At 35.7% G+C, this 23,298-nt stretch overlaps 1 protein-coding gene across 4 annotated transcripts in view; it reads left to right on the top strand.

Moving 5' to 3' along the window:
• Positions 1–21,944, top strand: part of QSER1 (glutamine and serine rich 1) — a 38,254-nt gene extending 16,310 nt beyond the window's left edge. For 2 of the 4 annotated variants that reach the window (XM_030451098.1, XM_030451095.1), the window contains 10 exons: positions 2,726–6,427; positions 8,188–8,477; positions 9,965–10,081; positions 10,760–10,893; positions 11,988–12,199; positions 13,247–13,384; positions 14,605–14,702; positions 15,891–16,043; positions 17,290–17,385; positions 17,824–21,944. In XM_030451098.1, coding sequence (XP_030306958.1) covers positions 2,726–6,427; positions 8,188–8,477; positions 9,965–10,081; positions 10,760–10,893; positions 11,988–12,199; positions 13,247–13,384; positions 14,605–14,702; positions 15,891–16,043; positions 17,290–17,385; positions 17,824–17,964 — 5,081 coding nt within the window. In that variant the 3' untranslated portion in view covers positions 17,965–21,944. The remainder of the gene's footprint in view (positions 1–2,725; positions 6,428–8,187; positions 8,478–9,964; positions 10,082–10,759; positions 10,894–11,987; positions 12,200–13,246; positions 13,385–14,604; positions 14,703–15,890; positions 16,044–17,289; positions 17,386–17,823) is intronic. The other 2 variants (XM_030451096.1, XM_030451097.1) reach the window with 2 other exon arrangements.
• Positions 21,945–23,298: the final 1,354 nt, after the last annotated feature.

The following is a 23,298-nucleotide window of genomic DNA, read 5'->3' on the forward strand; positions in this document are numbered from 1 at the left end:
TAAAAAGAGGGTCTGAGGTGCAAGTCGCATAGAAATAAGTGATCTAATTTACAAATAAACAAACATGCTGTCTTTTTTGGCAGACTGACTGCCTCCTATAAACCTCACCCATCTGTCAAGCCTTCTGTGCAGAGCAGGAAACTGCATATAATGAGGCACATATAGACAGCCCCAAGAAGATGTGTTGATTCTTCATTTGTGGGTAGCTTCAAGTTATGCTTAATCTTCTGTGATGATTATGCAGCTGTGCAGTGAATTAGGTCTATCCACAGAGCTGACAGAAAATGTTTGGGTGGGTTTTTTTCCTTTGGTGGGATGATTTTCCACTGTATCAGCAAGCTGGTCTGTTTCTCAGTGCAGCTGTATGATCAGTGCTTCTGATTTAGGGGAGGAGGCATAAGGTAGGAAGCAGGAAGACTGGAACAATCCTTTTGTGTACAGTTTACACCTGGTCTGTTAAGTGTAATGTGCAGCTTCATTTGTGAAGAGCTACTCAAAAGCTGAGAAGAGGGAATGTGGCTTTTTAGTCACCATGGACAAAAGCAGATACGTGGGAGCACAGATGCGGATGCTCACTATTAGTCGATCAAAAAAATCTTAATATCAGTGGTGTTTAGAGTTGTGATGACCCATCCTCACATCAGATTGTCAGCTGGGAAGAAATCTTTTTTTCTCTTCGTCCTAGCATTTTCTCCATTGCAGCCTGCCTAACAGTGAATTGTGAAGAATGGGGAGACATGCTGTGGGTCGGGTTTGATGTTGATACCAGTGATTGAGAGACTTCTCAGTACTCATTACTAAGAACTCATCAGTAAGCCCATTTTCAATATTACCAGTTCTCTGAGCTTTCTGTTGTCCTTTAATACTTTTGCTGCTTTTTCTGTATCCCCCAAGTGTCTTTTGAGAGCTTTGTCTTCTGTAAATTTTTTTGGATAAGGGAAAATTAGTGCTGTTTGCTCTTCAAGGTGACATTTTTTTTTCCCCAAAATGCTGCAACTGCTGATTTGGGGTGGGGGGGAGAGGAGCACTGTGTTATATTATCCTATCAAATTTTCCTTTGGTATGTAGTATGTGTTATTGGTGTTCCAGTTTCTTAGAGTAGTGGGAAGTGTCTGTGTACAATTTACCACCTTTGCCATACTTTGTGTCTGCTCCTCTACAAAATGAAATATAAAGTCTGGCAGTTCTGCCAGAATAGTGCTTCTGTGACTGGCTTAATATGCAGAAATCACCTGCATATTAGAGTATCCAGGGCTTTAATTTATGAAGAGAAGGGCAAAATACAGGTTAGATGATAAGTGAACACATGCAGTTAAAATAGGTATAAGTGCCCTTCTTTGATGCTTCTGCATGCCCTTACTTTATGTTAGTGGTAGGGAATGGTAAAAAGAGAACCCAGTTTTACATGATGCTGCTTTGCTTTTTTTTTTTTTTTTTTTTTTTTTTAGTATAGGGAAAAAAAGCATTAAAACACTGCTTATGCTTTCTTACTCAAAAAGACCTTATTGTTGACTCATTAAAAACACCTTGGCATTCCTTCAGTATCTCGTCTTTTCATATCAGCTGAGCTGAAAGGAAAAAACAAAGACTTTCTTTTGCAGCTTCATCTGAAACTTTCAAAGCAATTGTGTGATTAAGTTGCAATCAGTTTTAAGAGAACTTAACGTATTTTAAAATAAAGATTGATTTTTTAATTTTTTTTTTTTTTTGTAACTGAAGTATTTGTCTCAAAGCAAGCTTTATTAGCTGAGAATTTGTTTTATTTAGTCTTAAATGGTCCCAAGCTAAAAGCTGGTTTAGGCATCCAAGAGGAACTGAAAAAGGTCAAATTATACCAGTGATTTTAATTTTACTGATTTGTGTAGCCTTGTAAGTTTCCAAGTGGAAATTGATTCCTTTATAAGAAGGTTAAACCTCTCTGAGAATAAACTTGCCTCTTTTTTTCTGTTTATAGACGTTAGAAATAGTACACAAACTTCACCAGTATGTACAGGTTACAGAGTGAAAAGCTCTGAATAATACAGATCACTGCTGTAAGCCCCAAAGCTTGCAAGGTAATTTCACACTCATATTTCAGTTGGAGTAGTATATTCTGTTGAGAAATCGTATTTAAGCCAGGATATCATGCCAATAGCTAGATGCAAATAAGTAATAGTATACCTCTCAGTTGGATAGTTGTGGTTGCACTGTGGAGGTGGTTGCTGTCTGTGGATTATTTGGACTCCAGTGTTTAAATTTAGAAGGTATAAATCATATTTATTCTTTAAATTGAAAGTCAAATCCCTCCTTTAAGAAATATCTCACAAAGAGTGTAGACTATTAACTATTTCACTGTAAGCTTTAAAATGTTGAACATTGAGTTATAAAATAACTATGTAGCATAGTATTAATATAGGAGATGAGATTATTCCTTTAACTGTATGTATAAAAACTGCTATGGTGTAATTTTTCCTTTTTACTCCTTATTAAAGGTGTCCAGGCATTTTCATCAGTTGTCTTCTACTATGAACTTCTTTTAAAACTGAACTAAAACTTAATAAAGACCCTTCAGTTCCAAAGCGGAATTAATCTTGTACAATTTTTTTTCTCCACAATTTACATCTTAAGGACATAAAGATCTTACAATTAAATGAGTTGTAGAAATGCAGAGTGTTGTAACTTGTAAATCTCCCTTATGCTCTTTTTCCCTTCTTGTTTTGTTTTTGTTTTTTGCTTTTTTTCCCAGGTATGCATTCCTCAGCAGCCACGGAACTGTTTGTTACTGGAGCTTTGCCAACATCTGGAACATTTCCACCAACATCTGCTTTATCAGCATATCAGCATCCCAACACTTTCAGCAGTAGAAACTTTGCTACTAGCCCTTCTCTTACTCTTCAAGATAATACTTTCAGTGCTACATCAAATGGTCTCTTAACTACCCATGACCCTTTACTACAGATTAAAACATCACAAGGCACTGTTCCAACTGCCTTGACATTTGAGCGCCTAGGCAGTTCTGTTTTAAGTACCAGTATACCACCTCAATCATCAACATATCGTTCTGCTCAAGAATCTGCACCCCATCTTTTGCAACCTCAATTTAGTTTGTTGCCCTCAACCCTAGGAGGAGCTCAGCAGGTTTCTCAGGCATACAGCACATCTGTCTTTACTGGTTCCACTGCTTCTATCGATAGAGCACTTCAGCGAGAATGTAGTGTTATTAAACACCATCAGCGGCCTTCAAGTACTCAGTCTGTTCAGGCTCAAATGACTGTTTCACAGCATTCCTTACACAGCTATTTAACAAGTACAAGTGGAGTTAATTTTCAGGATACATCTAGGCACTCAACATTATCCTGTAGTCCAGTTGGAGATGTTACTCAGGTGAGCAATGGAGGACCACAGCAGAAGACTTCTCAAGTCACAGTGGAACTTGCTCAGTCGTACACATCTGCAATTCCATCTCCTGGTTTTCCATCTGCTTCTACAGCAAAAGTGAAAAACTGTTCCACAAAGCAGCCTCCAAGGTCAACGAAAACCCCCAAGCCCCAAAATGTAGCTCCCACTGTGCAGACACAAAGCTATGCCAAAACTGCACAAAACCAGAGTTCTGTCATTACGGGCCAAGCACAGATCTATTCTACAGCACAGCTCCCGAGCCTCTTGTCAGTCAGCCAGTCCCAAAACTATGTTTCATCCCAGGCTCAAAATGTGCCACCTGTCAGTCACTCACAGGATTTCTCATCCACCAAGGTTGAGAAGCTACCCTCACTGTATAAAACATTGACTTTTTCTGGGCAATCACAAACTGTTACTTCTGATAGTCAAACTCTAAGTTACTCCTCAGAGGAACAGGTATTGACTTCAGTTCCAAGTGAGAACTACTCTGGGCAGACAAGAGAACTTGCTTCGGTCAGCCAGTCTCAGAGCTATTCTTCAAGTCACTCTCAGGGTTTATCTCCAGTTAGCCAATCCCAAGTTAGTTTTTCATCTCAATCACAAGTTCTCTCAGCTGTTAGTCCTTCAGAAAGCTATTCTTCAGGGCAGTCTTTAACATTAACATCACCTTCTCTTTCCTTCAATGCCTCTCCTCAGATACAAAATCTTCCAGCCTCCAGTCCTAATCAGAGCTATATTTCTTTACATTCTTCTCAGAACTCTCAGTCACAAGACTCCTCCTCTCCGCAGTCTCAGAAGTTTTTGCCATCTGTCCAGTCTCCTCCTTTTGCATCTCCAGCTCATGCACAGACACTGCAGAACAACAGACCTTCCTCAGAAACAAAGTCATATGTTAAAAGGAAGTCTGACTCTAATTTGTATGCCTCATCAAAACAAGAGGAGGAATTATCAATGCAGAATATGCAGGCATTGCAACAGCAAGCTACTCTTGAATCTTCCACTCAAAGGCTAACTGATGAGGAAATCAATGTTCAGGATGCATCCTATAGGGTCTCAAAAGCAGATGACAGATATTCTCAAAGTGTAATCAGAAGTAACTCTCGCCTTGAAGATCAGGTTGTTGGACTGACTCTTCAAGGAACAAAAAAAGATGAAAGAATGGTTAATTCTGTGGAACAGCTTTCCCGACATATTGGCCATATCACTAGCCTAAGCCATGATATAGAAAAGACAGCTGATTTAATGCAAACAACACAAGTAACTGTGAGTGCTAAAGAACTAAACCAGCAACATTCCCTTATGCATAAGGTACATGAAAGTAAAGCTCAAGAACAGCAAGGCCAAGTCATTAGTACACCACCACAGGTTCAGCCTCATGCTTTAAGACATGGTCATCAGCTGTGTTTGCCCAGTGCACAGGTACTTCTGGAGTCAGCTTGTGACTTGCAGATTCTTCATCAGTCAATACTGCAGTCAGGTTTAGGACAAGTGAAGGTATCACCACAAGTGCAAAGAATACAGAGTCCTCAACAGGTGACACATCCATTCCTTCAGATGGATGGTCATGTTATTCAAAGTAATGGGGGACATTCTCAGCAACAGCTTCATACACAGAATTCAGAAGTAATGAAAATGGACATTTCTGAACCCTCAAAACCACTACAGCAACATTTGACAACAAAAGATCATTTTACTCAGGCAAATCAACACGATTCAAAGAATCAGTTTGTTTCTCTTAGTTCAATATGTTTTCCAGAATCTATACTTCTCAGCGATGACAGGAATATCTTATCCAATGTAGATGACATCTTAGCAGCAACAGCAGCAGCCTGTGGAGTGACACCATCTGACTTTGCCAAATCAGCTTCTAATGAAGAGGACATCCAGTCTGTTGAAAATAGTGAGGAGTCTAAAACACAGTTCCGATCAATGGATGTAAGACATGTGTCTTCTGGTTTCAGTGCCTCCCCTACTGTAGTTGGAAAGCCAGCAAGCATAAGTAATATTTCTCTGAATGGAGGGCAAATTACTATAAATCTTACACCAGTGTCAACAATGCAGGCAAAGACTGTGAACCTTGATCAGCACCACATTGAAACATCTGATCAAAATATACCAACAAGAATAACCTCTCCCAACCTTGGCCCTAGTCAAGAGGAGCAAGAACAAGGGTCTGCTCCAGGTAAGAAACAATCTAGCATCAATCATGAATCTGAAGAAGATAATGATGCTTCTGCTGATGGAACACTGAATGCAAGAGACACAGAATTTGTTTCAAGCAGTAAGAGTCTAAGTGAAGAAAGTGCTGCTTCAGAGAATGATTTTAGTATGGGTGGTGATGATGGTACAGTATCAGGTAACCAGTCAAAGGGTTTATTGCAGCCACTATCTGTGTCCCAAAGTGGAGATGGAACCATTAGAACTGAAGAGGAATGCCAAGATTTAACTCAAGGGATCCTTCAGAAGAAAAAAAGCAAAGGAAAAAGCCAAAACAAAAATGTTGCAGAAGATGACAGTGCAATTCAGAAACAGGTAAGAAGAAGTGGACAGTGTAAACGTCAAAATTCAAGAGGAAATGACTCCTGTTTGACGTATTCCTCTCCTGTTTCTGAAAGTTATGATACTTACCAGCATCAGGAAAGAATGAGACAAAAAATTAAAGAAGTTGAAGAAAAACAGCCTGAAGTCAAAACAGGATTTATTGCATCTTTTTTAGACTTTCTAAAGTCTGGGCCTAGGCAACAGTTTTCAGCTCCAACTGTGCGAATGCCTAACAGGACTAGGAGACCCGTTACCCAAATAGTTCGTGCCCCTTGCCTACAGTCCTCTGCAAAGCCTCAGACAGCAGCAGCAGCACCTGTAGCTGGTGAGGTTAGTGGAGAAAGTCCAACCAAAAAAGTTGATGAAGAACTTAAGAAAAATTTAGAATCGTTGCCTTCATTTTCTTCTGATGAAGATGATTCTGTAGGGGGTAACCATGATCTTCAGAAGAGCATCTCTACTGCGTTGTCAGCCCTGGATGATACATCTGACAGAAAGAATAAATCAGGTAAAATAATGACTAAAATGTGTATCTTGAAGGAGATTTCTGAAGCTGATGAGAGAAAAAAAAAAAAAGAGTAATTGTGGCTATCTTCAGGTAAAGGTATTGATTGGTTTTGGTTTTAATCACAACTGTAGTAGAGTTTTGTTCAAAAATTGTGTTGACTGTGAACTAAACTAGTGCTTTTCACAATTAAGAAAATAAGTAGATAAACTTTTTCATGCTACTTAAGCAGAACTCTTATAATGGCAAAATGTTATTTTTGCCCTGAATTGGAGTAATGTGTCTGTTCTCTTCTTCTCTGGCTTAGAATGCTAAATATGATATTCATTTGAAAACCTCAACAAGCTATCATGTCAGAGGTTTAAAATCTTAGTTTTAAAAAATTCTGGTGAGAGAACATATTAACAATTGCCAACAAGCAGAGGTTATGTCCTTCCTACTTAGAGTTAAACATGATCTTTTTGTCATAGTAGAGTTGCACAGGATCTTTATGAAAACAGTTTTTTCATTTGTAAACTTGAGCGCTGGTTTGGGTAGTCTTGGCCAAGATGGGTGTCATCTGACATCATGATACATTGCTAAAAGAATGACAAAATCTGTGAAGGGTTGTTTTGGGTAGGGAGTGGCAAGCAGCACTGATCACACACTTCAGTTTCACTTGTGTTACATCTGTGCTGTGCTTGACATTGGCAGTGTTAATAGCTTTTATCTGATGCTGCTTTGTTATGAAGTATTCAATGAACAACGAAATATGCCAAATCTGCAATGATGTGATATGATATATCCAGAATTACTTATTTCATGGCTCAGCAATCTTACTGACTTGATTTCATTAATCTTCACATACCAGATACATGCTTTTGTATCAAATAGTTTGTTTGGATCACTTTCACTAAGTATCTGTCATATTATCTTTGTATTTTTTCAAGTGAAAAAATCAATAAGGAAAAGTGATTGTAACAAAACTGTAAAATGGTTACTTTCTCAAGTGTAAAGCCAGTTGTCTAAGTGATATTAGTAATGTTAAAGCTAATATAACTTGCTATCTTTTAGATCAGCAAGTCTGTTAAAAACTAACGTACAAAAGAGCCTAAAGTAATATCTAAAAATATTCTAATATTTTTCAGGTGAGGAAGAATAATAATTTTGAAAGGTGGGCGTTTCCTTTGGCTCTGGGGCATAGAGGAGAAGAATGATGTTCTTTCTCTTTGTTTTGATCAACAGTTTTCATTGCTTATCTCTGTTAATACTAAAAATTAGGATATTGCCAAAGTTTTAATCTGGAACTTCCAGTTATATTATTGCAAGATATAAATGATAAATGTCTAAGAGTCATACAGCAAATATTCATTTCTTGTGCATTTATCTTTCCTTAATCCAAGTTTTAAAAAGACTTCATGTAGCAGATTGGAAACAAGATTCAGTGTTGTAAACTTTCGTATTGTATTTGCTTAGGCATACAAAGTACAGCCCTGTTTCCTGCTGATCATATGTGTAACTATCATTCATCTTTGTTATTTCTAGATACTAACAGATGCAGCAGTTAATACAAACAGATGTATACTAGATCAATATTTTGGATTTTTTCTAGGTTTGTTTGTGGCCACATGTGATGCTTTATTTTAACTCCTAAACCAGGGATTTTTCTGTGATTATTTGTTTTTATTAATTATTTTAATAAAAAAGAAGAAAAATAAATCCAGTTCAATTTTTATGTTGCTAATCCTTGATAATTTGACTAAAATTTGGATTTTTTTCTTAAGAAGCTGAAAAAGTGGCAGTTGTTACTGCTGCTGCCTCTACTGCTGCCATAAAACAGGAATCTCCACAGACAGCTGCTTCTGTAGTCAATGTGCAGGAGAAAGTGAATCCAGCTGACCCCTTAAAAGTAGCTCAACAGGATCCTGTGACTTCAGACCAATTGGCAAAAATACAGACAACTGTTGCAATAGAAGGATGTACTGATGAGGAGAATACGGACAGTGGAGGAGAGGGCATGTATAGAGAACGTGATGAATTTGTAGTGAAGATTGAAGACATAGAGGCACTAAAGGTAATTCAAATATTTGCTGTGACAAAGAACAAAAAAAATAGCAGTCCTTCCTGCATATGAATTTACCCTCAACAAACTACCAAAAGGGAAAAGGCTGCAGATTAGTTTTCTGGTTTTATTCTCATATTCCCTGTCTGCTGTCAAGATGCCTTAAAGGTGTCTTTCCAGTGTGGGTTATGAACATGTTTTGTATGTACATGACCCACTTTATACTACATACATAATACAGGTTTCTTTTTTCTGTTGTTTCAAGTTCTGTTGTTGTTTTGGGCTCTGTGTGTGGGGTTTTTTTATGACAGTAAGCTTTCAAGTGTAAGGTTTTGATGAAATGACTTCTGGGCTTTTGAAAAAGATCTTGGAGTTGTCTTTTTCTCTTTTTTGAAGAGGCTCTGTTTCCTGTTCCAACAAGAAATGGCTTCCAGAAGGAACCACTACAGATCTTCACAGGAGTATATAGGAATGTTCTTTGTCTCTTTGATTTCTTGTTTTATTTTGCTTTTGTTGCTTCTCCATTTTGAGTTCTTCTGCATGTTTACATTCCCTTTTGTTGTTATCATTGCCAAGAATATTCTTGCCATTAATTATTAGTAGTTTTGGTTACTTGTCTATGTGTTTATCCTGTTGAGCTTAAGTTTAAGTTAATTCATGTATCTTTGTTACATGAGACTGATATTACCAGTTGTAAAATATTCCTCTGTCACTACAAAATTGACTACGTTTAGTTATGAAATATTTTGGATTCTAAGCTCTGTGGTGTTTATTTCTTTCATTATTTAAACAGTCATGAAAAAACAAACAACTGACAGTACTTGATTGTATGTTGTCCAAAAAGAGTGGTTTTGAGCAAGTAGTTTGTGTGAAGAATTTGTAGAAAATCCTTATTAAAACTAATAATTACAAATTTGTTTCTGACATAATTAATTTCTCAAACTACATGAAAAACGAGATCAACTCAAAACTCATTTTTGTTGCAGTGAAGTTGAACTGAAAGTGTAAATTCTGTTCACTAATTTGTTCTGACCTCTTGTCACATTACTACAAGCATCATGCTGTAATGTACCTGGGCTTCTGCTACAGAATCTCTAGGGACCTGCAAAGTTTTTGCTACTTAATGCAATTCTTATTTTTGTTTAAAAAATACTTAATAGAGCAAAAGAATAAAAAGCTGTAAAGATGTTACATTGTTGTTAAAAGTAGTTCTGTGGCTCAGTTGTATGTTACACCAGTTAAGATGTAACACCACAGGCAGAACTGGCTGGCACAACTTCATCACTGTGAAAGAAAAATTTGTAGATCACATTCTAGTTACTACAGTTGATGACATACTGTCTTGATGGAAATGACTTATAGTGCCTATGGATTTGGAATTTTGAATTACTTATCTCCATTTTACCCCAGGGTAACTTGCTTAAAAAACACAGTGCTCAAACAAACTCTTAGAAGAAAAGTAAGCACCCTTTTTAGCAAATAATTTAATTTTCCTACAGGTTGCTTTGCAAACAGGAAAAGAGCCTCCAGCTATCTGGAAAGTACAGAAGGCTTTATTGCAAAAGTTTGTTCCTGAAGTGCGAGATGGACAGAGAGAGTTTGCTGCAACTAACAGTGTGAGTCTTTGTTCCTTATGAAGTTTCATGGGAACTGATTTCCTTAATGAAAGTCTAGGAAACAAAATAAAATGTGATTTTGACATAGATTCTTAGCAAGCATAGAATGACAGAATCATTGAATCATCATTGTTGGAAAGGACCTTCAAGATCTTAGTGTCCAACCATCAATCCTTGGGGAAAGGAAAAAGAAAAGCTTCTTGTTTCTTTAAATCTATCTCTAGATGTATTTATGGAGAGATGCTTTGCTTTCCAGCATTAGTTATTTGGTACCATTCAAGCTGTGTAAAGGAACAAGTTCTCAAAACCATAATAAAATCAGTGGAAACAGAAGTGTGAACCAACTGCTTTCCACAATGGGAAGGATACAGATAGGATACAATTTCAACAGACAGACCTTTGCCAGGCAGATAATGCTTTTCAGATAACACATGGAGAGGATTAGGAGAAAATGAAGCCTAAAGTACCTCTTGCCTTATTTTCCTACTTTTAATACTGTGTGGCAATCCTTTGGAGAATTTATCTTAAATTATAAATGCTTGTAGGATTGCTTATCTTTGTATGTAAACAGGTTGCCATTAAACTAACTTTTTTTCTTTGCTATTTAAATTTTTAATTGTCAAGTGTTTTAGTTTAAGTAAAATTATTTAGTGTATTAATTAATTTTTTTTTTTTTAGTATCTTGGATATTTTGGGGACGCAAAAACGAAATACAAACGAGTGTATGTGAAGTTCATTGAAAATTCAAATAAAAAGGAATACGTCAGAGTATGTTCAAAAAAACCACGAAGTAAGCCTGTACAGTCAGCAAGGTACTTTAATGCCATCTGTTAATTTTATAAAATAATCATAGTTTTCCTAAAACTAGCAAGGATTTTGATGCTCGCTCTTTCTTGGGCTACAGGAGATTGTTCCAGAACTTGTTCTGCCAGTGTTCAGAAACAAACCTGTCTTTTAGCCAAAGCATGATCATGACTAACTTGTATCCGTATGTTCTCCTCTCAGTACATTTTTTGGCTTTTATTTCTGTCTTTCCCTGGTGGTTTTTGCTGCATGATGGATTTCTGGAGAGCAGTCAGGTTCCACTTCTGTCTTTGTTTCACTAAGCTGGATTAATCAAGGTCTTTCAGCTTCCTCATCTAAGGCAGACCTTTCATTCCACTAGTATATATTGTCTCCATCCATCTTGGTTTGCAATCTTCATCACCTTCATAGGTGATAGTCACCTTCATAGATGACTCGTTTTCTCAGTGTTCCAGAAGATACTGCTTCTACTACCTATTTCCCAGCTTTCCCAGTTGGACAAAATAATCTTGCCTGGCACTTCCCAGGAGTGTATTCCCTGCCATGTTCTCAAAGGTGTAGTCCTATTAAAGTCATATTAGTCCTAAAGTACATAACTTTGTATTTACAATATTAAGTTTCCTGTTTCTTTTCCTGTTTTGAGTGGTGGGAAGAGAAAGGAGAAGAATTGTCTCATTTTTTAATTCCAGTCCTGAGGATCTTGCATTTCTCCTGTCTTTGTATGATTATAGCACTCCACATTCACTTTATCAGTGAATCTCATTCATTATTAGTATTTGTTCAAGTCTGCCAAGTCTTGATTTTTTTTGCATTAAATAATACATTTTATTATTTGCTGTAATCTCTGAAAGATCATAAATTCTACTAACATTGGGCAATTTAAACTTTGTCTGTTACATAGTTACAAAATGGGAATACTGCTTAATCATGGGTAGTTGTAGTATAGTATGTACAACATAATTCCTAGTTATATGTGGCAATTAAAGAAGTCTATATAATCTGTTGGCAATATATTCTGGTTAAGTAAGGCTGCAACTATTTAAATAATGGCAAAACTTGTGTGGTAATTATTTTCATAAATATAATCTTCGTGATATTGCAGGCCTACTCATTGCAAACCCAGTAGTGGCAACAACAAAACCCCTGATCCACCAACACCAAAACCAACAGCAACAAAAGTCTCTTCTGTGAAACCCAAAGCTAAACAGCCAAAAGTAAAGGCTGAACCACCACCAAAGAAAAGGAAAAAGTGGAAAGAAGAATTTTCTTCTTCCCAGTCTGATTCTTCACCTGAGGCCCAGAGTGATGAGGATGGTGAGTGACAATTATTGTTAGCATTTAGGCCTACTCGAACTTAACTGAAAATAGATAAAAACAGGTAACTGATAAAAACATGTTGCTCAGTCTCTCAAACTTTTCTTTACTACTAGCCTCAGAAAAAAATTATAAAATCTGACAGTGCCATGCAAAATTGATTGCTTAAACATTTTTACTTGTTGTTTGTGTATGAGTAACTGTGTGCAGCTGAAGTTACTGCAAATGTAGTTTATCAGATAAATATGTTTTTAGTACTTGATTTCTAAGACAAGTAAAATTGCAGAAGGAGCTGATTAGATTTTCGAATACATTTCAAGAATTGAATTCTTCATTAATTTTCCATTGCAGTGCCATGCCATGCCTAAAATAACATTCCTGCAGTGCCTGTCTGCATGCATATGTGGGCAGAATTCAGATGTTACTGTTTTGTTTTCAAAATCCAAGGAGAAAAAGCAGTTCATTTTTTGACTGCTTCATTGCTTGTCTGATTGCCAGCTGTTCCAATGCAGCCTGCTGAGAGGTTTGCTCTTAAGACATTCATAACAAATACAGAAGTGTACTATGATTATAGAAATTGGCTGTGCTAACAAATATACAAGTACATTTTGCAGGTTTTTTGTTAATTTTCTGCATGTTTGGAATTAAGCTCTGTAGTACCCATGTTTTGTATTGCTGCATTTCCAAAGCGTTTTGTCCTCAGTCACTTCACCTATTAGGGTTGGTGTACTAGAACAGTGCTGAAGTCAACCCCTTTAAATAGTAATCTCTAAAATGTCATAATCTAGGTGCTGATTATGTTACAAGTAAGTGTATGTGTTTCTATGAAAGGTTTTTTCTACCATTTGTACTAGCTTTTATATTTTTGCCTCTTTTTGGCATGTAAGTAGTAATTTTGAGTATTATTTCTGATTACACTGAGGTTTAATCTCTTGGGTTACCAGTAGAGGTCACCAGTGCTTTAAGAAAGACTTCAGTTTTGAAAAACAATTATTTGTAGGATACTGAAGGGAAAAAAAAATACATTGTATTCTGATTAATTTTCAGAGCTTGTGCCTTCGGCTCCCCTTGTTACTCGCTTTTTGAACACAAGAGCTATGAAGGAGACTTTTAAGAGCTACATGGAGTTGCTTGTTAGCATTGCTTTGGATCCAGACACAATGCAAGCCTTGGAAAAGAGCAATGGTACAGCATGTTTAACATTTGTACGTTTTTATTAGATTGCAAAATCAGTAATTAGTAAGGCAACTGTACTTTTTAAAAATAAAGCCCACTGAACTTATAACTACATACCCACATCTGAAGAACATGTAACACAAATTACTTATGTTGTGTGCATATATATATACAGATGTATATTTGCACTATCTCTTTGAATAATCAAAGTAATTTGGACAAGCTGTTTTGTCTTCTCTGTTACATTAAATTTGTGTTGTGAATGTCAGAATTGAGCTCTTTGTTCCTGCTATTATTATTGTCTTTTAAAGTCTTAGGAAACATTTACTTCAGATTAGTCTTTCAAGTGTGTGTCTACTTTCCTGTGAAAAAATTTCTGTATTTTGGTGCAAAACCCTTATAAGTAGTTCCAATTCTCGGTACTGGTAAAAATTCTCAGACTCCAAAGGTTACAATTCTGGTCCAAGACAATGACATTCCACTTTTTCTTGGAGAAGAAAATGTACGGAGTTATTTACCATAGTGGACTCCAGTATACATGTTAAAACTTCTATTTCTCAAAATTTAGCAAAACAATAATGTATGAAGGTCCCAAAAGAGCAATCATTTAACTTATTTGTTGCAGGCTGTTGTTGGGGCTATATTCTATTTTCCTATATTTAAAAAAAAATCTATTTTCTAGAGTTCTGGTTGTGCATCAGTGCATGCTTACCTCAAGGTTTCATACCTATGCATTATGTCAATAGTCTCCCTAAAAGAAGAGGAATCAACTTTATAAATAAATGGCTCCATTCTGAGCTGTAAATGTTCATTCATTGCCACATACCTACATTCAAACACATTCAAATGTATAGTGTGCAGTTTACACTGATTTATCAAATAACTTTCATCACTTAGCACTTTCCTCAATTTCTTTTGTTATAAGTGCCAGTGAGGTCATCTCCAAAAACACACACTTGTCTTTGTAAGACTTCCAGTTGTACTGCACAGAAGAGGATTATCTAGGAGAAGTTTTGAAAATTATCTCCAAGATTTGCATTCTATTTTGCTCTATCTTTGTTTTTTCCTTTTAACAAGGAAAAGTTGGAGAAGGAGCAGAATTGCAGTCAGTGATTAAACTGCATAATATCTAGACCAGTTTAGTAGGCTGATCCAAAAATAGTATAGATTGAATAGGAGTCTCATTACTGTCTTGAGCAACTGCTATGATTGTTTTATGTGTGTTTTAGATGAGCTACTTTTACCTCATATGAGAAAAATTGATGGTATGCTGAATGACAACAGGAAACGGCTGCTTTCCAAATTACGCTTGGATCATACTTTCAAGGTATTCTCATTTAAATTCTACAATTTTAAAAGTAATGTTATAAGTGAGTCATTTAAAGCCTACCATGCAGCCATAATTTAAAACCTGAAAGGCAGTCTTGTAACAGAGGTGAGTATGGATTTGAAAGAGATGCTATAAATTCAGTGCTTGCATATGGCATTTGGAGAACATTCTGTGGTGGAAGATGATCCCTTGTTTTAGGGATGAGATCATCACTAAGCAGTGAAACAACTTTAATTCACAGGATTCTTGAACTTTTTTATTGTTAGTTATGCTGTTTTCCCAATAGCTGTATTAACCCTCAGTTTTTGGTTTTCTTTCATAGTAAGAGTTTTGTGTTAATAGCTATGTCTTAGCAGCTTATTTTAGACCTATGCATACAGAGCAGATAGGCCACATTAAGGTAGGATATGAATTTGTAGAATGTGTAGAATTCTGGTTACATTCACAGTACACACAAAATGAGAAGTAGCTTTTTTTCCCCGCAGTTTAAAGGGGAAAAGACATAATACAATCTTCTGTAATACTGCCATGTAACTACAGCTGCTTATTCTGTTGTGGTTCATAACTCATATAATAGCTTTGCTGTGTGTTCACTTAAAAGTAGATTATGTTTCACATCTAAAATTAGCTTAAGCCTCTCTTTCATAGTGTGATCTGTAAAAAGTTAATGGGGTTATGGATGTAAGGAAGGGGTCTGCTTTTGATGTAAACTGTGAGATAAAAAGCCTTTTATGTTTGCATTCTGGTATGAAAGTACCAACTTTTGCCATCCTTGGGTCAATATTTTGGGTAAATGTGAAATGGTTGTCATCATGAGTGTGTTGATTATTAAAATGTGTTTGCTATTTAAGATTCAGGTTAATCTGATGATTAATACAGGAAAGCCTGCCTCTCTTGATTCTTGGGTAGTAATGGAATGAAAGAGTCACAGATGATAATCTGAAATATAATCAAAGAGTCTTCTAATCTTGAAAAATTACAGTAGTCTAGAACAGGTAGCTATGTTTTTCAAACTGTTGTTGCTTGATCTGATAACTATCAGGTCTGTGTGGAAGAATAAATTGTGACATGATAGGCTGCACACTTAACTTTTCAAAGAAAAATGGCCAGTTTATCAGCACTCTGGGTGCCTGGCCATGCTTGAATTTTTTGTAATCCTTTTTTCTGTATATTCTGTGTTTAAAGAACGCTTTGGAAAACTTTCCTGAACTGACAGTGATCACTCGGGATTCTAAGACAAAAAGTGGAGGAGCGTCTGTGTCTAAGATCAAAATGAATGGTAAAGCTTACAACAAAAAAACACTGAGGGCTTCTAAATCGGCCACTAAATTGGCACAGGTGAGTTCAGCAGGTTTATTCCTGCTACCATCTGACTTTTGATATGATAACCACATTTATATAAAATACTGCTCTATGTTTTAGGTTTTTTGGGAGATTTATCAAAACATAAAATCATTGGTTAGTGAGGTGTTTTTCCTGTAACAAGAGAATTCTAAAATAACATTTCAGCAGTATATTAAATTGTTGTTTTAACTCATTTGTGAAACTTAGTTGTATTCCGGTAAGGAGATAAAATACAAGAAATCATTTCATAATCATTCCCCTTATTTAAGTTCAATGTTTAGACCCAAATACAGGAAGTTGTCTGTAGCAACTACTCCAGAGTGCAGGAGGATGAAGCAGTAGTGTGCTGTTCCTTAATGCAGGGAAGGGAGAGGTGAGTTCTGCTCTTGCTGTGCTTCTCACTCCTGCTGGAGCCTGCTGTGCTTCTGGCACCACCAGAGCAAGGACTGAACCTCAGACCCAGTTTCTGCATAGCAGTCAGCCTCCTGGACTGTTGCTGAAGCAGCAACCTGTTGCCTTCAACACTGCAGTTGTGGTAAAATCACTGGGTAGCTAACTCGTAATGGTAACAGCTTCTTAAACTTGCTGCAAAATGTCTAAAGTAAATGATATATTTTTTTCTAACTAAAAAATGAAAAAGAAAAAGGAAAAAAAAACCCCACAACTCAAAAACAACTTTAAAAAAGTATTGTGGTAAAGCTTGAAATTTACACATTGTTTATTTGCATACTATTGCTAGGGAACACTAAAGCTAGAGTTTGGTATGTACTGACTCAAGTAGGCTTCCCTCCCAGCAGTAAGTAGTGGCTAGACAAATGAACTGTAAATACAGCCCACACTCTTGACAGAATAACATAAGTATAGAATCAGGTCTTCTGAAGAACAATCTATATGCTTTTTTGCAACTATACCAAACAATCTTGTAGAAACTCAGTTAAGCTTTGGTAATTCTTGCAGTAATTCTTGAGATAGATGATGTCTACTGCTTTACACTTGAAATGTATTCAGGAGGACTCAGTGTTCTTAAACCTAGTTTTGATAAAACAACTTGGTAGGAGAAGTGGAAATAGGAGATAATTGTGGTATAATGGGAATTACAGTGCATGAAAATACTTCAATTATTTGAATGAAATACTCCATTTCTAAATTGTTGAAAACAAAATGTTTCCAGAAGAAAAGCCTTTTGTACTCTGCCAGGGAAAATAACATGAATTTATGTAAACTCATGTTCCTTTTGCAGGAGTTTACGGTTGATCCAGAAAAAATACAGTTGTATTCTTTGTATCACTCACTCCATCATTACAAATATCACATATATCTAACATGTAAAGAAGAGGTAAGTATTCTCTTTGACATACTTTTACATCGATTGAGGGAATTGAGTCCACCTAGAGGGACTGTTCTCTTCTTGCTAAATCATTATGGATTATGCCTCCTATCTTAATTAATTCTTTATGGCAATGAAAAGGATATGCTGAGCAAGTGTATTGCTCCTAATGGGCACTGCTACCCAGAATGTTCAGATGTATGAGGCTTACATGGTCGTGTGAAGTCAGTTTCCCTCAGGTTAGGTAGGAATTCCTCACTTATTCAAAATAAGCAAAACAAATTTTACTGGTGTGTGCAACTTGTCAGATCTAGAAGATACCTTTTGTCTGAATGTGAGTGCAGAATATTATAAAAATAAAAATCTGGAAATGCTGGCAACCTAACATGTATATGCATATGCATTTTATTCCCTCTTCCCCTTCCTTGTGTTTTTTTTTTTAAATAGATTTCTTCTGTTCAGAAGAAGAGTGCAGATCTAGGGCAGGAAGAGATTGTGCAGCTGTGCATGAAAAATATGAAATGGGTGGAAGATCTTTTTGAAAAATTTGGTGAACTTTTGAATCGTGTCCAGCAGAAATGCTCGTAACAAAACTGTATCCCAAATCTCACATTTTTATACAGCACTAACCTGATGGAACAGAAAGCTCAGAGAAAGGCTCTGATTTCTTTTACAATGCCAGACTGCGTTCTTGTTCATAGCCATTTTTATTTCTCTTTATGGAACTTTGTGCCTTGGCTCTTGCTGAGGAAAAGTGATGCTGCCAAGGAAATCAGTCCTTTGGAGGTGGAACTAAATGTAAACCTAACCATATTTTTAACCTGAAGAATTATTTTCTATTTTATAAACTATTGGATAACTTAGTTTTATTTTCAGAAATGTTTTTGACAAATGATAAAGCATGCACTACATATACTTTTTCTTTATTGCTACAGAGATAACAACACTTAAAATACTACAGATTTTTCCATCCCTGACTGAACGACAGTAAAGTCAGTGTTGGAGTGAACTAATTTTTACATGTCTGGCCACCAAATTTTGAGTTTTGTACATTTTCTGAACAGAGCCAGAGAGACATCAGTTTCTGCATACATTTATTGTCATCATAAAATCCAGAAATGTCATTATGCTTTATGGACTCCTTTTACTATTGTCATGTTCAGTTTACTGAACATGGAGTTGGTGCAATCTTATGACTGCTTTTTGTGTCAAATTATATTGTAATGAAAGACAATGACCCTAACTATTTTCCTTGTTTTGAAGAAAAAAAATATTTTCCTTTATACTGTGTTTTTTTTTTCTTTTGGAAAAAAAAATTTCAATTGTACATTTTATCTCACTAATAGTTGTATTTTTCACAGAGAAAATATTGTGGTTAAAATTGTTTCATGTATCTTTGTAATACACTTTCCATTGTTTTCAGTAAATTCTATTCATTTATATGTTGATTTCATATTGTAAACAATATATCTTGAGGTAACCCTTTTGTTTATACAGGTTTGCTTCAGTGTTAACCAGAATAATGCATACTAGACTAGTTTTGCTTTAAGTGTAGTTGTGTTAGACACTGCAGTTATTTTCTGATACGTGAAAATAAATTTCTTACTAAACTAGCACTTGATTAACTGAGAGTTTAAATGAAGAGCTACTACACTTTGTTTGTCAACAAAGATTGATGATTGAATAGACTATATGCAGTGTTAAACACAGCTTACATATTGTTTGTAGAACTGGCAGTTGCAGAGCTGTTCTCTTTTTGGTGCCTTTCAAGTCTTCAGACATTTTTGTAGCTTTTTCCCTCCAGTTTGTTAACAGTAGTGCCACTAGTCACACTCAGACAATGAATGTAATGGGCTCAAATCAGGAGAACGTTTTCTTTATATTTGCCAACAGAATGCCTTACTGAGTCATTCAGAATATGATATGAACTCTACTGGCGTCCTAAAAAAAAAAAAATCATGTTGGTCTTTTTTCAGATAATATAGGAAAAAAATTCACTCCTTTATTCTTTCACTGCCACTTAGTGCCTTAATTTCAGCCAAGAAAGCAGGGTTCACTATCCATTGGCCAAATGAATAAAGTTCATTGCCATTTGACCTTTTTTCCCGTTACCTGTTTTGATCCTATTTAGTTGTTAAATATTCATTAGACTTTAGAACTATAAAGAGTTTAATGAATAGATGTGAAAATGAAATTATTTGATCATGAGTAATCAAATAGAGGTTTGAATATTAAAGTATGTATGGAATTTTAGCAGATTAGTTTTAGAACCTTGTAGGATGTTTACCATATTTCCAAAGCTTTTCATCTTTTAAAAGCAATAATCCTCCTTTAGAATTTGTATGCAGACTACAGTGAACAGGAACAGATATGTGCCCTTGCCTTTTTTAAAGCCTCTTCATACTGGTTTTGCTTTAATAAGGAAGGTCACTGTTATGTTAATAGATGTGTTGTGCTACTGCTGTGTCTACTATAATCAAGGAGAGCAAGATGGGGTTTGGTTTAGGAAAAATGTACAGATTGTTGGAGCAATCATGAAGCTAATTCATTTTCACAGTGAAAAGGAGGGTATGCACAGGGTTGAAGAGTTGCTGTTGTTACAGTCATACTGTTTGAATTTGGTAGGAGCTCGAGTTTCCATGGTGAAACCAAACAGCAACATTACCAACATTAATAACAATCAGCTAAAATTATTTTAATGTAAATATGCACACTGGAGATGTAGTAGAGATGTGCCTGGTATACTCTTTAATCTGTAGTGCAGATTCCCAAATTTACTTAGTGTATTCCCTTATTGGTGGGGGTGGTTGGCGGTGTGTGTAGATTCATGAGTTATTTACTTGCCCAGGCAGAGTTCTGTCTTCCCATTGTAGTGACATGCACAGCACAACCTGGGAGTTCCTAATCTGTAGTTTTATTATTAGAGTGCAGGCTGAAGGAACAGTAATATTGGCTCCTGGATGGTATAGTGAAGAACTCATCAGGCTTTGTGTCTCACATATCCTTTCCTAATATGACTACGAAGCAACTAATTAAGAGGTATCTCTGCTTTCTAAATTAGTTCTATACTGCTACTGTAGACTTACTCTAGATTTTTGAATCTAGAAATAGCTTTAGGAAGCTACTTGTTTTAAACCAAGTCTGTAGAAGCTTGAAAAAAGAAATGAGGCTTTTGGAGTAGTTTGTACCTATTTAAAAGGAAAGTAATTTTAGCAACAACCATTTAAAAAGCTCAAACAACAAAAAACTGGCCAGGATGCTCTGCACTGTCATAGAAGGTAACCTGGCTTATTTTTGGCTGTTTTATTCCCAAGGCTGGTTAAATAAGCACTGTGCCTATGAAAGACAGGAAAAACCTGTCTTGAGTAAAAGTAACTACCAGACTATTAAAGATAATATAATGGAGCTTCCGTCTTTGTCTTGGGCTGCAAAAATAATAGCTGATTATTTTAATTGACCAAATTAAAATAAGTAAAACCACAGAATTCTGAAGTGTGTTGAGGGATCGTAAATCAAGATAAAGCTTTGTTAGTGGGATTGAAGAGATTTTTTTATACTGAAGCAAACTTAGAAAAAAAAGTCAATGTACAAATTACTTTATTGCACAAATGGTTTGCTTTGTTCTGTTGCATTTTAGATAATTAATTCTGCACCCACACCTCAATCTTTTTTTTTCTTTTCATGAAGTAACAATGAGTTCTTCATCCCTTAACATCTGACAGTGGAAACAGCACTCATTTGACTGTGTGAAAAGATGCACTAAGAAGGAACAAAACCCTCCTTAGACTATGAATTAGCAGAACAGAAGTTAACCTAATTGCATGATTAATTATTTGGGTTTTAATTCTGCTATTTTTTCATATGTTATGGCATCCCTGTATACATTAGGTTTGTTTTTATTGAAATACAATATTTCTCTTAAAGACAGGTCTTCTTTAAGATGCTACTTCCAAAGTTTTGCTAGCAAAAAATCAAGAGACAAAATTGGATTGAAAAACTATTTCTGAAAATGGCTAAGGACTTTAGGGTCTTCAAAGTTCTGTGACATGTGTCGTATTCATATATTGTCAAAATTAAATACTACTTTTTAAAAAGTGAAATTTTACAGGCTGTCTTCCAAGTAAATGATTTCCATAGGGAAATATATTTTAAATGTTATTTAAATATTTACTACTATTTAAAACAATTTTAAAACAGAAAAGCTAAAAATATGGTCACAAAATGTCAAGTGTGTCATCAACCATTTCTTCTTTTGTTGCCAACACTTGACATTTGGTCTCTCTTATCCTATTACATATCTGTGCACTACACAATGCACGTTCTGCCATATTATTGTTTAAGCTAATAACAACATGGCATTGTTAACAAATGCATGTTTTTCTGTGTGTCTCTGCTACATATGGCAAAAAATGAAGCTAGGGCTAAGTAAGAGACACTTAATGCTTTTATTAGTCCAGATTTTCAGGTGGTCCGTAAAACAATGTATGGAAATGTGAAAAAGGACGGGTTTGTACCATTCATGATGTTATTAACTAAACCCATTAAAGTGACAACACTTTTTAAAAAAACAACTTACAATGCTTAGTGATTTATTATTAAAATACTAAATCTTGAGAAGTTAGACTGTTGGGAAAAAATGGCAATTTAGACTACATTCTGATCTCTCTATGAAGAAATACAGTTCTAGGGTGGGTTGCTTTGGGTTTTTCTATTGCATGGATTGAGCATGGGTTTCTTTTTTTTTTTTTTTTTTTTTACATTGAAAAGTTCTAAATGTTCTGAATTAATTTTCACAATGTATCTCCCAGGTCTTAAGCTGATGTGATAAGTGAGGAGCCAGACAATTGGGGTGAGAGAGACTGCTCTGAATTATGTGGGTTTTAGCTATAGTATTTAGTTTTGTTCTCTTTCTTGCTAAAATATCATCTCTGTGTATCTGTGAGAAGAAATGTGTAGAAGGTTTCAGTTTTGGGGTTTTGTTGACTTTTTTTGTTTTTTCCCTGCAACAATGAATTATTCTAGATGTTCTTACAAGTATTTTTCACAGACACAGAGGGCCAAAGTCACGTGTGGATAATGGCCATGATATATTGTAGGCCTTCTCTGAGCTGCTTACTGGCAGAAAAAAGGTAAATCTAAAGGCTGGAATATTTTATGTAATGGTGCTGTGTAGAAGAACTGCTCGCCAAACCAAGGTGAGTATAAATGAGACATCTGCCTTTAGAGCTGATTGTTATTGTCTCAAAACCCCACACTTTTGGAAATGTGTAGGCACAGAGTATGTCTCATTGCAGTGTGAAGGCTCATGCTTTTGATACTGCTTTCCAGATACAGGTTATATTTAATTAAGGGTGTTTTTTCTTAAAGAAAAAAAAAAAGCAAGAAGCAAAGTGTATGCAACTTTCTGAAGAACAGCAGCCTTAGTATCTGCAGTTTGTTGGTAAGTATATTAGGCAGTCAAAATAACTTGTTCTGCGTTTGCCTCTCCTATAAAAAAACCTAACTATTCTTTATTTCATTTTTAGAAACTAAAGAACAGAAAACAGTTTTACAGTTCATTTTATTTGATCTCTTTTAAGAACACAGCAATAAATAGAGAGAACAACCTGTTTATAAAGGAGAAAAATAAAGGGTGAGTCAGAGAAAATGGCAAACAAAGAGTACAGCCCTGCAAATGTTTATCTTGTTTGTCCTGGGTATGTCTTACATTTCTGCTTTTAAAAGTTTCACTGGGATATTTCTTTTGTGTGTATGTGTGTTTAGTTTTGGTTGGGACTTGAATGTAGCTAAACTGCTATTATTTAATCAGTCCACCTGGTTGGACTTCTTGGTAAGATGAAGATGTGTATGGTAAGCATACCCTGAAGCAGCCTTAGAAGAGGGGCATTCAAGAAAGAGCAGATTAGTGAGAGAAGGATTAAC

The sequence above is a fragment of the Calypte anna genome, chromosome 5 (assembly GCF_003957555.1).
Source record: "Calypte anna isolate BGI_N300 chromosome 5, bCalAnn1_v1.p, whole genome shotgun sequence".
NCBI lineage: Eukaryota > Metazoa > Chordata > Aves > Apodiformes > Trochilidae > Calypte > Calypte anna.